At 52.9% G+C, this 13,810-nt stretch overlaps 1 protein-coding gene across 8 annotated transcripts in view; it reads left to right on the forward strand.

Moving 5' to 3' along the window:
• The window catches only part of RGS3 (regulator of G protein signaling 3), a gene marked incomplete at its 5' end in the record, with an annotated part of 79,558 nt that overhangs the window by 27,880 nt on the left and 37,868 nt on the right, over nucleotides 1-13,810 (forward strand). For 5 of the 8 annotated variants that reach the window (XM_083514520.1, XM_083514526.1, XM_083514527.1 and 2 more), the window contains 6 exons: nucleotides 696-786; nucleotides 3,142-3,221; nucleotides 8,826-8,907; nucleotides 9,350-9,455; nucleotides 10,034-10,385; nucleotides 11,427-11,466. In XM_083514520.1, coding sequence (XP_083370646.1) covers nucleotides 696-786; nucleotides 3,142-3,221; nucleotides 8,826-8,907; nucleotides 9,350-9,455; nucleotides 10,034-10,385; nucleotides 11,427-11,466 — 751 coding nt within the window. Of the gene's footprint in view, nucleotides 1-695; nucleotides 787-3,141; nucleotides 3,222-4,261; nucleotides 4,456-8,825; nucleotides 8,908-9,349; nucleotides 9,456-10,033; nucleotides 10,386-11,426; nucleotides 11,467-13,810 lie in introns of those variants that run through there. The other 3 variants (XM_083514531.1, XM_083514530.1, XM_083514532.1) reach the window with 2 other exon arrangements.

Consider the following 13,810-nt stretch of genomic DNA (forward strand, 5'->3'; position numbering starts at 1 on the left):
TCCCCGCTGGTCCCTGGCAAGGAGTCATGGGACCGCCTCGCCGCTTCCCCCATCTGCCCCCCTTCTCCACTGGTGCTACGCTGATTCTCTTCTCCAGAAGATGGGTTGCTTCTCCCGATCCCTGGACGCTCTCTGGAATCCCTCTGGCTTTTGCTCTCTCCCTCCGGCACTGATGGCAGTTCCCTGACAGAAGCCAATTGGGATGTTCATCCTCAAGGCAGATCAGAAACTGGGGTTCAGCGACATCCCCTTTTCAAAGATGGAGATTGAAGGCTTGGAGATGTCCAGTTTGAACATAAGAAGAAGCTGCTGGGTGAGGCCAGTGGGCCATCCAGTCCAGCATCTTGTTCTCACTGGGGCCCACCAGGTGCCTATTGCAGGAAACCTGCCAGCAGAACATGAGCACAAGAGCAGGTTCTTATTCCCTCCCATCATTCTGCTGTCCTGTCAGCTGGGCTGCGGAACAGAACACAGATAGGGTTTCCCAGGTGGATTTTGTTGGGCTCTGCAAATGGGGGGGTACCTTGGTTTTCTTTAATGACGGGGTGGGGTCTGTGCTCACAAGCTCACATGCACACACACAATGATGTGCATTTTGCTAGCAAATAACAACACAGCTGGGAAGGGATTTCTAAATCCAGAAAAGTTTGGGATCTCCTACAGCTTCCTTCTACTGACTCTCTTTCTAACTGCAGGAGATCTGTGGATGGTACTACCTACTGGGGGAAGACCTGGGCAGGACAAAGCACCTGAAGGCAGCTACACGGCGGCTGAAACAGAGCAGAGGTGGGTCCCTCTGGGGGATGCTTGTGGGCCTCCCTCAAGGGGGGAAAGGTGGTAGGGTTCCCCCCTGGGATCCTGTTGCAGAGCTTGTGGACACTGTGCAGGGGAAAGACCCCCAGGCAAGCCTGCCCTGACTGCTCTGGACTGGCCTCCATGGCTGCTGCAGGGGGAGCCAATTGCCCCCCCCCCCCAGCCTGCTTGGGCGACCAGAAGGCACACACCCCACCCGGCCTAGTTGGAGGAACAAAGAATCACTCAGAAAATGGCTAGTCCCTGGACAGCCATTTTGCACATTTTCCACACGCAACACAGGCTTGTAAGTACAGTGGTACCTCGGTTTAAGAACAGTCCTGTTTACGAACGATTTGGTTTACAAACTTCGCAAAACTGGAAATAGTGTCCTGGTTTGCGAACTTTACCTTGGTCTAAGAACGGAATCCGAACAGTGGGAAAGCATGCCTCAGTTCAAGAACAGACTTTTGAAATGGATTAAGTTCGTAAACCTAGGTACCACTGTAAACAATTACGAGTCAGTCCAACTTGGCTGGTTTCATTTCACCTGCTTAAGCAGTCACGGGCTTGGGAACACGTTCAGAGTTCCCTGCAGAGCACCTTTGGAAGGTTTGGAGGAAGGCAAAGGTTAAAGGAAAAATCGTACGTATTTATGGGCATTTGAGACTGGCGAGTCTCTCTTCTAAGACAGGCTGCCTGTTGGCTCTATGGCAAAACAGGCCTCACCTCTGACATCACTGGTTGCTATACAGAGAAACATGGGATGTTGGTTTAAGCTGAGTCAGACCCTTTGGGTCCATGTCACTCAATATTGCCCACACTGACGGGCAGCAATGGCTCTCCAGGGCTTCAGGCAGGGTCTCTCTCCCAATCCTTCCGGGAAGTGCCATTGGGGATCAAACCCCATGCAAGGCAGGTGCTCTGCCCACTCAGCTACAGCACCACCCCGTTGCAATGTTGTGTTTTGGCCAACCCCAAAATCCCACCTCTCTGACATTTCAAGAGGCATGGCTGGTTCAGGCCAGTTGAGGCATTGCTTCGGAGGTCTCAACCGCTGGAGATGCTTCTTCAGAGACCATATAGTGGGCTGCTGTCCATTCAGGTCCCCAGCAGGGGTGAGAATCGCCAGTGCTCTAGGTGGCGCTGTTGAGTTGTATCAGAATATCCATTTGCCCATTGATTTGCCTGCTCTTCCCTACTCTCCTTTCTCCTGTATTCCACCAAGCATTTCAGTAAATTAATTTGATTAATAGCTGGTCATTTGTTCAGTATTTTATGGTTCTATAATTTTAAGATTTTAAAGTTTTAGGGTGCTTTAATGATTTTCCTGTATACTGTCTTGAGTTGGAGGTTCCTAAATATTCTTATAAACATCTTGCCGATGCTCTAAGATCCTATTCTGTGGTCCTGCTCTTCATCCCATCTTTGCGGGAGATTAGGTGGGCAAATACAGGAAACGAGGCCTTTTCAGTGCTGGTCCAAAACTGTGGAATGCCTCCCCTTGGGGGATCTGCCAGACTCCGTCTCTTCCTGTTTTAGGACAGGAATTGAAGAGAGGTGGCTGTTGTTGTTTTTAAGCCAGCAAGCTCCTGTTGTAAACCACTCTGGGGTCAACTGATGAGTGGCAGTAAGCAAATCTCTAAGATAACCAGCTGCTTTAAAGAATTGTTCTACTTTACAGTGGTACCTCGGGTTACAGACGCTTCAGGTTACAGACGCTTCAGGTTACAGACTCTGCTAACCCAGAAATAGTACCTTGGGTTAAGAACTTTGCTTCAGGCTGAGAACAGAAATCGCGCGGCGGCAGCGGAAGGCCCCATTAGCTAAAGTCGTACCTCAGGTTGAGAACAGTTTCAGGTTAAGAACGGACCTCCAGAACGAATTAAGTTCTTAACCCGAGGTACCACTGTACTAATACAGCTGTTTTAGTGCTGCTGCGTTGCAGTGTTTTGTATTTTTGTATTGTTTTTATTTCCCACTTAGGTTTATTGTTGCAGGGTTAGATATTCCTGTTTTTGGAAGCCATGTAGGTACATTTTGGAGAACCATTGGACGCTAGTAACAAATAGCAGAAACTCTCACCCTTGTGATAGGGGTGGAAGAGGGCAGAGAGGAGGAGACTCCTATATTACATAGCTCTCCACAGCAAAGTCTGTGTGTGATGTGTCTAATTCCATTGCCCCCCAGGATCAAGTCTGCCCCAAGTTGCGCAGATAATGAGAAGCCCTTCCGACGGCTTCAGTGGACATTAGGCATGTGAAGCAGGACATTTCAGTACAGGGAGGTCAGGCCTTCCCTCTTTTTTCTGCAGAGGTGATGGACAGATTCCTCCCTGTTGTTTTGCAGAGCTGATGTTGGCCAGGCCAGCTGCGGCAGTGGCGTTACTGGGGAAGCAGCAGCAGGACGAGAACATGGAGCAGCTCAAGGTAGGAGCATGCAGGTGTGGGAGGCCGGGTTCAACAACCGCCTTTCCCAGGGCAGGGAGCGAGTGGATGCCTTGATCACATTCAGCTGCTCCTGCTAAACACCCATGAAGGGGGCAGCCAGTCAGAAAGCGCTTTTTGCAATGAGGTTGAGGAGATTGGGGTGCCTCACCGTCCTCCCTCTCCTGCCCACGGGCAGGAGGACTGTTGCAGTGAACATCCTGCTGCAAATTGCACCCTCCCTCCTGCAGTTCTGCAAGTGTTTTCCTCATGCCCCTCGCATGCTGCTGCCTGCTGGGAAGGAGAGGAAGCTTGAAACTCTTCTTGCTTTGACGTCCCTGGCAGCATTCCTGCATCAGTCTCTACAGCCACAGCAGGCGCTGTAACTTTCCCCCTGCTTGACCACACCCCAAAGGCACACTCCTGCATTGTCTCCTGAGACAGGCGGATGCCAGCCATTTCACTACAGTCACCACTATCTGTTCTTTTCCTTTCTAATGGGCACAGGCAGGCAGGAGTCAGCCGGCTGCCCCTCCCTCTCATGCTTAGGAAGGCTCAGCTGTTGGGTTGCTTTTCCCCTCTTACGCGGTCTGATTTGCGGATCCCCATCAGTAAAGAGTTTACTTGTGTGTGAGAGCGTTATAGAGAGAGATTTTTCTGGGCATCTTCTTTCCTTCCTTGGTTACTTGCAGTCCTTACTCTTTCTCCTCCACTCTCCCCATATGAATGTGAATGTAAGCCCCCCCGCCCTTTTGCACAGCACTAGTGGAAGGCCCCCTCCGACATCCTCTGACTGTTTGTGAGAACCCGGGCCGTGTCCGTGTGCCGGGGAGATTTGCCTCGGTGAACAAAGGCCGCCTGGGTGAAAGAGCTGACAGGAGCTTGACTCCAAACTCTCTCTCTCCCCCTCTCCCTCTTCCCCTTGAGTTCTCAGGAAGCCTCTCCGCTTATCATAAAGCAGCACATGGCAGTGAGAGCTGCCCGGGAGGTGAGGGGTGGCTTCCTGCCATTCTTCTGCTGAGCAGCTCCTGGGTTCTCATGGGCGGCCATGCCAGGATCACAGAGGCTTATTCTCAGCTGCCAGAAGGCAGGCAGGCAGGGGGCCTCTGTTCTGCGCTCGCCAGGGAGACCGGGGAATGGTTTAGCTTTGCCTGGTCTGGCCGCAAGGCTCCAGGCCGCGGACATGAGCCGATTCAGCGGACTGTGCAGAGTGTGCTCGGAGCAGCGCTACCGGCAGGTCGGTTGCATGCGAACCCAGGAGCAGGTGTGCGCGAGGTTCAAGGAGCGTGGCCTTCTCCAGTGGGTGTGTTGAGAGGAGACGGGAGCCGCACCCCACGGAACTGGCTTTGGTGCTGGGAAGGGCCCACACTTCTCCTTGCCAGGGCTGAATAATTCTGTGGACCTGCCCCACTCCTCTGGGTGGCTGACTGGGCTTTCTAAGAGGAGTCGAGGGTGACCTCCTTGATTGTTCCTGCATCATCTGAAGGCTTGGATCCTGGGATGGGTGTTCTCCTTTCCCTGTCAGGGCAGGGAATGCCCCTGAATGTTGCTTGTTGGGGATCCCAAGGGGGTCGAGCCCTGCCATGGCACTCAGATCCTGTGCTTGGCCCCTGTGAGGACAGGAGGCTGGGCTAGACAGGGCCCAGTTGACCTGATCCAGCTGCAGCCAGGCTCCCTTGTTGAGAGAGGCTGGCTTGCCTAAAGGCCTCTGACAGCCCAGTCCTAGGTGGGCTGGCTCAGGGAAGTCAGCCTCACTGCTTTCCATTGAATTGGTGCCCTAGTCGCCATGCACTGGGTGGCAGCTCTGGTGGCTTCGTAGCTGAAGTGAGATTCGATCCAGGGAAGTGAGCTCAACCGCACAGCGCCGTCTCTTGTTGCATATTGATTTGGTCTTGTTGTTTGTGTGAGAGAGAGAGAGAGAGAGAGGGAGAGAGAATTGTCTTTTGAGGGTTCAGAAGGAACTCCCTCCCAGCCTTACATGCTGCCTTCATCCCATCTCTAGCAAGAGGCTCCTGGGAATCTCACAGAAGGAGGGCAAGCAGGTGGTGGAGGGTGGTAGGAATCCAGCTTTATTCTGTTTCTCTCCACCAGTGGCTGCTAGTCAAAGGGATGCTGCCTTTGACTACAGGTGCCCCATTGCTAGCTGCCCTTATTACCAGCCAGCCACGAATTGGACCGCCTGATCTCCCCTCATGTGTCCAAGCAGCCTTTCTTGGGAGTTCCTAAGGGGCAGCCCTGCTTCTGCCACACTGTGCTCTGAGGATGCCTCTTGCGGTGTGTGGGATGCCTCCTGCAGAGGGGTCTTTCACTCTGAACCTTTTGACCCTATGGCTTTGGAGTGATGAGATTGTGACCTGGAGGGCGAGCTACCCACGCTTCATCTAGGTCCCCCACCTCTTTCTGGCCCCTTGGCCTTGGCGTCCAGTTGGGCATCAAGGAGGTTCCATCAGGTCCAAAAGATGAAGCAGCAGCTAAATAGGGCAAAAGCTGCCCTGTGTGTTTGCCCTGATGCAAACAAATCTCCTACCCTAAAACACCCTGAATAAAGCAAAGGAGGAGGAGGAGGGAGGCAGTGTATCAACATGCAACCCTTTGCAGGCTACTCAAAAGTAAGCTCCGTTGACTTCAGGGAAGTGTGTGTAGGATTGTGGCCTTTGTCAGCTTAGCGGGGTGCAGCCTTTCCAGTTACACAGAACTCCTTTCCAGGTCAGTTCAAGAGGGAAACCCAGCCAGATGGGCGGGGTGTAAATAATAAAAATATTATTATTATTATTATAGGGTGGAGGAAGACCTCTGTGATTCCTCTGTTGTGCCCAGGGGAAAACTTGGCTTGGCTTCTCTTCAGGTTGCTGTTGTGAGGTAGTTTGTGTTGATAACTAGTGGATAAAACGTACAATGTGAAACGTACGGTAACTCTTCATTCTTCCTGATGAAGTGGGACTTGAAGGCTGGCATGCTTTTGTTCTTGCTGAAGTGGGTCCTCAGAGCTTGACTGGATTGGGCAGAGGAGGATCCGCTAGGTCCTCCTAGCCAAGTGTTCTGCTTTCTCTCCACAGTGACTGGCCAAGTGGCTGCCCCTGCCCCTCCAGGAAGGCCACAAACAGTGCACGAAGCCAGCAGCCTTCACCCACATGGCTTGTTCTCCATCACCTAGTATTCAGAGATAGACTGCCTCTGAACATGGAGGCTCTCTATACCTGTGATAGAACCATGAATTGCACTAGTTTCCCCTTTAAAGCTATGTTAAGCTTGTAGCCACAATCACAGATTGGAGCAGTGAGTTCCACAAGCTAATTACACGTGTGAAGAAGTAGTCACTTTTCCTGCTGGTCCGTTTCCACTGGGTGGCCCTGAGAGAAAGAGGGAAGCGTTCTCCCCATCTACTACCGGCGTGCTTTAAGTAATCCTTAAATCCTTTCAGTTGTCTCTGCTAAGCAGCCCACAAATGCTTCAACCAGGGAACTTGGGCTCCAACTTCCTATGGTCGTTCTGTCTGCCTTTTTCTGACTATGGCTCCTTCCCCCCGTCTTTCAAACCACCCTGTGGCACGGCCCATGCACTGCCCTTGGACCTCTGCGGAATCACCAGGGAGTTGCCCTTTTGCTCCCAAGCAGGAAGAGTGTGTCCCGCAGCCCCTTTGAACAGACTCCCTCCTCCTTTGAGCAAGCCCTGGTGGAGGAGCTCTTAGTGGGGGTCTTCCTCGGGAACCGGAAGGGCAGATCTTTCCCCTTTGCTGGTCAAACAGGATACGCAAGAGACAGTCATCTCTGGAACCACTCAGGCTCCACATGGGATGCAAGTCCAAGTCTGAACAGTGTCTGCGGTCAGACAGGTTTCCTCTCTTCCCATCGGCAGCCCAGTCAAGATGCCTCTGCCTGCTCTCATGGGCCATTGAGCTTATTGGGTGCTTAACATGAGCTTAACATGAGTCCACAGTATGATGTCGCAGGGAAAAACAACAACAGCCAGCTAATGCTATTCTAGGCTGCATCAACAGAAGTATAGCGTCTAGATCAAGGAAAGTAATAGTTCCACTCTGTTCCGCCACGGTCAGACCACACCTGCATCCAATTCCGGGGGCCACCATTTAAGAAGGATGTTGACAAGCTAGAACTTATGCAAAGGAGGGCAAGCAAGATGATCAAGGGTCTGGAAACCAAGCCTTATGAGGAACGGTCGAAGGAGCTGGGGATGCTTAGTCTGGAAAAGAGATTGAGAGGAGATGATATAGAGAATTTCAAATATCTCAAGGGCTGCCACAGGGAAGAGAGAGCAAAATAGGTTTTTATGCTTTGGAGAGTAGCCTTTCGAACCAGAGTAGACTTGAACCAGTGGCTTCAAGTTACAAGGAAGGAGATTCCGACAAATCATCAGGAAGAAATTTCTGACAGTAAGAGCTGTCTGACAGTGGAGGTTGTGGACTCTCCTTCCTTGGAGGTTTTTTAAGCAGAGGTTGGATGGCCGTCTGCCAGGGATGTTTTAGCTGAGATTCCTGCATTGCAGGGGGGGTTGGGCTAGATAATCCTTGGGTCTCTTCCAACTCTACCATTCTATGATTCTATACTAAGACCCCTAGACCCTATTCGCATGTGCTACTGGTAAGCCAGGTGTCCCCAGTCTTATATTTGTTCACCTGGTTCTTCCTGCCTATGTGGAGAACCTTACATTTGCCCCTATTGAAATTAATTTTGTTAGTTTGGGCTCAGTTTTCCAATCTGTTAAAGGCATCTTGAATCCAGATTCTGTCTTCTGCAGCATTCACTGTCATGAAGGGAATAAAACTAAAATCATGAGGAAATATCACCAGGGGCATGACCAGGATGCACAGGGCTCCATGTCAGACCTTGGCACATCTCCTGGAGGGAGGGGTGCAGCTGGGGTGGGGAGCATCCATGCCCCTGTTGTGGTACAGTGTGAGTGGTGACAGGATCCTGGCTAAGGACCCCTTTGGTTTGACTCAGTGGCCCACAGGCACCTGTAGTCTCTGAGGCGGCTGAAAGCTCTTTCTGCTGGGGACCAAATCCCTTTGAAGCCCACGCTGCCTAGTGGCCTGGCAAGCCCTGGCTTTTGGAAAGCCCCTTCAGCCCGAAGGCACAATGCTATTTTGAGGAGAGCTGCTGTGGTGCTTCTATCCTCCCTGTGGCAACGGATGTGGGTGAGGCTAAAATAACCTCCTCCTCTTTGTGGTGGTGGAGGCGGCTAAGGTAGGGATTGATAAGATCAGCGCAACCTTTCAGCTTCCTGTCCACGTGTGGCCAGTGGAAAGTTCCTGGTGCTCATTGCTCAAGGAGAGAGCAAAGTGCTCCCCACCCGTGGCTGCCTGCTGAGCCCACACCAGGGGACTCACTTGGCCTCCCAGGGGGGCTTTTCTTGTTGTGAAGGCCGAACAGAATGGCTGTGGGCACAGTTGCAGGGTGTGCGCTTGGGGATAGTGGAAGAGATCCCACTTCCCTCTCCTGGGGTTCAGTGAGCATGTGCAGAGTGTGAGTGTGCATGCATCCCTTTTGTCTTTCCCCACCTGCTGCAGACACGACCAGTGAATGCAGAATGCATGAGGGGCAGCTGTTGCTGTTTGTTAAAAGGCATAACTTCGTTGTTTCTTTCCAGATTACAATCCCCCGTGGCAAGAATGGGTTTGGGTTCACCATCTGCTGTGACTCGCCTGTCCGTGTGCAGGCAGTGGACTCGGGTAAGGAGGGCAGAGGTGCCTGGATGGTGGATTAGTTCGCTTTGCAAAGGGCCTGGGCTCTGGGCTCCAGCTTCTCCTGCCTCTTGGCACTCTCCTCCTGGTCTAGGGAGTGGCATGCTGGCCGTGCGCTACACAACACAGGTCCACTTCCACCCGCCACTCATGGCTCCAGCCCACAGACTTCTGACTTCAGCATTATTTAGGCTCTGGAAGCTGGCAGGGCCTGCTTTTGGACTAACACAGAAACGTGCACCGCTTTCCCTGTTTCCCTTCCTGTCTAGGAGAGCTAGGGGTTCTCCTAATTCCTATGTTTGAGTAGTTCTGTTTGGCTTCCAAACTGCTAGGTACTCATCCACCCAAGTTTGCTTTGGTGGGAAAGGCTATGAAACCAGTTTGCCTGTGGTGCAGACATGCCCTGTTTCTCCCACCCCACCCTTTGCAGGTGGCCCAGCAGAGAAGGCTGGCTTGCAGCAACTGGACACCATCCTCCAACTCAATGAGCAACCTGTCGAGCGCTGGAAGTGCGTGGAGTTGGCCCATGAGATCCGGTGACTATGACACATGTGTGGAGAGGGAATTGCAGGGGCGGAACCAGGATCCCTGGATCCCTCGGGGTTGTGTACATGGGTGAAGAGTAAGGGGTCTCTGTGCCTGTGTCTGAGTATGGAAGGGCTGCTTCTGGGAAACTTCCAGACATTGGCAAAGGCCTGACGTGTAGGAGATGTGCAGATGTTGCAAACACTTTATGGTCGTCATGGTGCCAGCACAGAGAAGACCTCCTTCGCAACATCTTGAGAATGGGTCTGTCTGTGGCCCTTTCCATCTTGACCTTTCCTCCCACATTTTCCATTACTGAAACCTTTGGAAGAGCCTCTGCATGCTGCACCCTTCTCTACGCCTTGCCAGTATCTGAGGTGCTTTTTGGGAGGGTTGCCAGGAGGCTCCAGAAACTCCCTCCATGGGGAGCCTCCTCAGAACCCTTCATCTATCAGCAAGCAAAGCCTTCTTTGTTTTGGAGAAGGCTCTGGCCTGATTTCCAAGCAAGGGTGGGAGAGACAGGGCAGAAAGGGCGGGGGGACGGACACCAAGAACGAATCTGTGTCAATGCCAATCCTATTTCTTGCAGGAACTGCTCCCGTGAGATCATCGTGCTGGTCTGGCGCATAGTCCCTCGGGTCAGACCTGGCCCAGAAGGTGTCATCCGCCGCTCATCCTGCAAATCGACGTACGACTTGCAGTCACCGCCCAACAAGCGAGAGAAGAACAGTGCATTGCGCTCCCAACACCTCGATCATCGCCAGAGCTGCCACATCGTCTATGGTGGGAACGAGGGCCTGGCGCTCAACGGCTGGGAGCGCTACACAGAGCTTGGGAAGGTCTCCCAGCAGCACACCATGCCCTCCCCTTCCCGAACACCGTCAACGAGTGGGGGCGACAAGAACTACATCATCCTGGCACCGCTCAATCCAGGAGGCCAGGTATGGAAGCAGGGGTTGGCTACTGGTCAGGTGGCTCATCTCACCTCTTCTCTGGTCTGAAATGCTCTACTTGCACACTCCTCCCAGAAGAAGTGCAATTGGCCGGTCAGAGTCTCCCAGATTGTCATTGTTTTCATGTGGGATTAAGTCACATCCTGACAAATTTGGAGCCTTCCTCCCCTTGCGATAAGGAAAATGGTAGGAATGCGTTCTTGGGAGGGTGGGATATATCATTTGCCTAATACAGGCATGGCCAAACTTGGCCCTCCAGACATTTTGGGACTACAATTCCCATCATCCCTAGCTAACAGGACTAGGGGTCAGGGATGACGGGAACTGTAGTCCCAAAACATCTGAACGGCCAACATTGTCTCCCCACAAACAAATCAGGATGAAACCTCATTAAGCAGGTTGCCTGGAAGGGAACCCCTTTCACTGCCAGAAGTGAAAATACAAGGCCTTCATCCACAGAAGCCGCTCCTGAGATTATTAAAACTGGTCCTGCAGGGGACAACAGGCTGTGGGTGGCTGGATGCTCCAGAAGAAGACTGCCTGCATGCAGAGAATTGGATGTCAGCCTGGAGGTCAGACTGCAGCGTAGCTCTTTCCCTGGCACATTTGCTCTCTGTGTAAAAGGAATTCCTTTTAGAGCAAAGAGAAGTTCATGTGCTGAGTCTGCCCTGCAGGCTGAAATGCAGTAGTTCAGGTGCTGCCTTTCCAGAGGATGCTGCTGGGCCCTTGGCCCTCCATCCCATCATAGTCCTCTGCTGCTGCTCCCCTCCGATAGCCTTGGTTGGGCCTGAGCTGCCCACCTGAGCATGTTGGCTGTGCATGGACTACCTAGAATAGTTCTTCCAGGGTAGGGACATCTTGTCCCAAACAGTGCTGACCTATATTTCAAAAAGAGAAAGGCTGAGGTCTCAAGATACTACATACTGCAGCCAGCACTAGAATTGCAGGGTCTTCCCAAGCCCAGCAGTGTCTTCTGAGAGCAGGGAGGAGGAGGAGGTAACCCCGGCTCTCCTGTCTTGTGTCTTCCAGGTGCTGAGGCCCATCTACCCGGAAGGCAAGGCCCCTGGAGGTGAGTTAGTGAGTGAGAAGGGGCTCTAGCTCCATTCTTGCCTGTGTCTCGGGTTTTGCTCATTTCTGGGTTGGAGGTCCAGCTTTTCTTGAGGTGGCAGAATATTAAGTGAGGCCAGGAGCAGTGAAGGGAAATCTTAGGGAGCCTCTTTTTACTACTTTTTGTGCTTGTTTTATTGTGTTTAGAGCACAGAGCAATGGAGAGGAGTTATAGAGAAGCTGGGAGCCACAGCAGGTGGCCTGTTAGCTGGTTGGGCTCCTGGAGTCCACAGAGGTTTGCCTTCTCGCAAACAGCATCTCATTACTTGTTGGGAGTCATGTGTATCCCAGCCTTCCGCAAAAGAGGTTGCAGGGGCGGGGAGGTGCCCCAATGTTGTTATTGTGGCAGCCCTGAGATCAGAGGGCCTGGCTCCAGGGAGGTCGCCCAGGGAGCTTCATGGCAGAGCAGGGATCCAGAGCCTCCATCCATGCAGTCCATTAAAGCAACTCACTCCTGGGAATGCAGGGTGGGGGGCGGTGGAATTGCAAAGGGCTGCATACGAGGAAAGGACCCTGGGCTGGGCCAGGCCAAAGAGTGGGGGCTCTATAGAGGGTTCCTGAGCCAGGAAGTCCCTGCTTCAGATCTCTTGTCACCCGCTGACTCACTCCCCCCACGGCCACTTACCCACATCGTCACGACAGAGAGGGTGATAATGCTGACCTGCCTTGCAGGGCTGTTGTAAAAAGGGCTGTGCTTTTTTTGCCTGCTGCTGTTTGAGACCTGCCACTTGAGCATTACTGCCCCCTCCTAGAGTCTCAGAGGCCTTTCCCCATCTCTGCAGCAAAGAGTGGCGGCTTCCAAGCCATTGCCAGTGAACCTGACTTGGTACAGACCATTGTTTATCTGAGAGCAAACAAGCCCTTTCCAAACGGCTCATGGAATGGTCCAGTTTGTTTACTTTGGAGCGGCCCTATCTGCTTCCCCATCTGCATCCAGGAGTGTTTGGGTTCAGGGGGACAAGGCAGGTCAGGGAGGCTGCTGCGCTGGTGCCAAGGCAGGCTCTTGAATGTTTGCCTTTCCCAGGGCAGCATCAGAGCAGCTACGAGGGGCCTGCTGTGTGTGGAAAGGCAGCTGAGGGCAAGATGCCTTGCCAACAACGCTGGCACATTCCCCCAGGTGTGGCCCTGAGCACCCCAAGACTGAAGAGGCTCCACATTGGCCACCCAGCAATGGCAATATCCTTAGCCCAAATCATCACAGTCAACACTTGTAAAAGTGGGAGTGATGAAAGCAGGCGAAGAAAAGGCTTTGGGGGCCACTCTGCTCATGATAAGGCCAGCCTGGGAACAGAGAGGCCCTGGTGGAAACGGTACCAGCTGAGCTGCCGTGTTGTTTTCCAAGTCCTATGTGGCAGCAGCAGCCACGTAGGAACTTTGCCAAAGCGACTGGCCAACAATGAGCCGGGTTGACTCACCGTTTCCGCGAGGCTCCGTTTCCTACTGACTCTTGGAAAGCGCCACGCCCTGAGCAGGCACAGGGGACGGATGGAGAGAAATAAACACATAAGAAGCAATTCCTTGACGTTTCCGGGGAGGCCAAGCCAGTTAGATGTCTGGCGCGGGGTGTGCACAAGGTTTACTCTGGGCACTTTGCTCTCGGAAAGAGTCAGTGGCATCTGCCCTCCCCTCCCCTCCCCTCTGCCGCCTTCTCCTGCTTGCCCATCAGAGGGGGAGCTGCCCTGTGTTCCTTGCAGGGGCTTCTGTTCTTCTGGCCAGACCTGATGGTGGCTGCAGCCCAGAAAACACTCAGTTCATAGGCTGCAGAGTGAGCTCCCTTGAGCACCGTGGGGTTTACTTTCGAGTGACCCTGCATCAGGTTGGGCTGTACGCCTTGCAATCCTTCTCCTGCTGTGTTTAAGGTGATTACAAATTGCAGAATGGGGAGAGGATTTTTCTTGTGCTGGTGGACTCCTGCTCACTACTTTCCGCACTGTTTGAGGGTTGGGCTGGGCATGGAGAGTTCTGTGAAGGGACCCCCTGGCCTCTTTTCCTCTTCCAAAACCAAGCTGATGGGGGAGTGAGGACCATGGCAGAGGCCCTGCTCCTTGGCTCTCTCCCATCCCCTGGCAGGGCTCTGTCTTCTTAATGCCTTTCCCCAGACCAGGGGAAGTGAAGAGGCTGGCATGTGCTTAAGGGGACTGTGTTTCCTGATGAATCTTGACGGTTGAGTCAGGCTCCTGACAGATGCTGGTAGTTGGACAGGAGGCTCATCCACACTTCCACTTGTCCTGTGCCTAGAAAGTACAGGGCTGGGCAGTTTTCCACTTGACCTGGACTTTCTAGGCACAAAACCGAGCAGTTTCCCC

The sequence above is a fragment of the Podarcis liolepis genome (genome assembly GCF_965112155.1).
Source record: "Podarcis liolepis genome assembly, chromosome: 1".
In the NCBI taxonomy this organism is placed as follows: domain Eukaryota; kingdom Metazoa; phylum Chordata; class Lepidosauria; order Squamata; family Lacertidae; genus Podarcis; species Podarcis liolepis.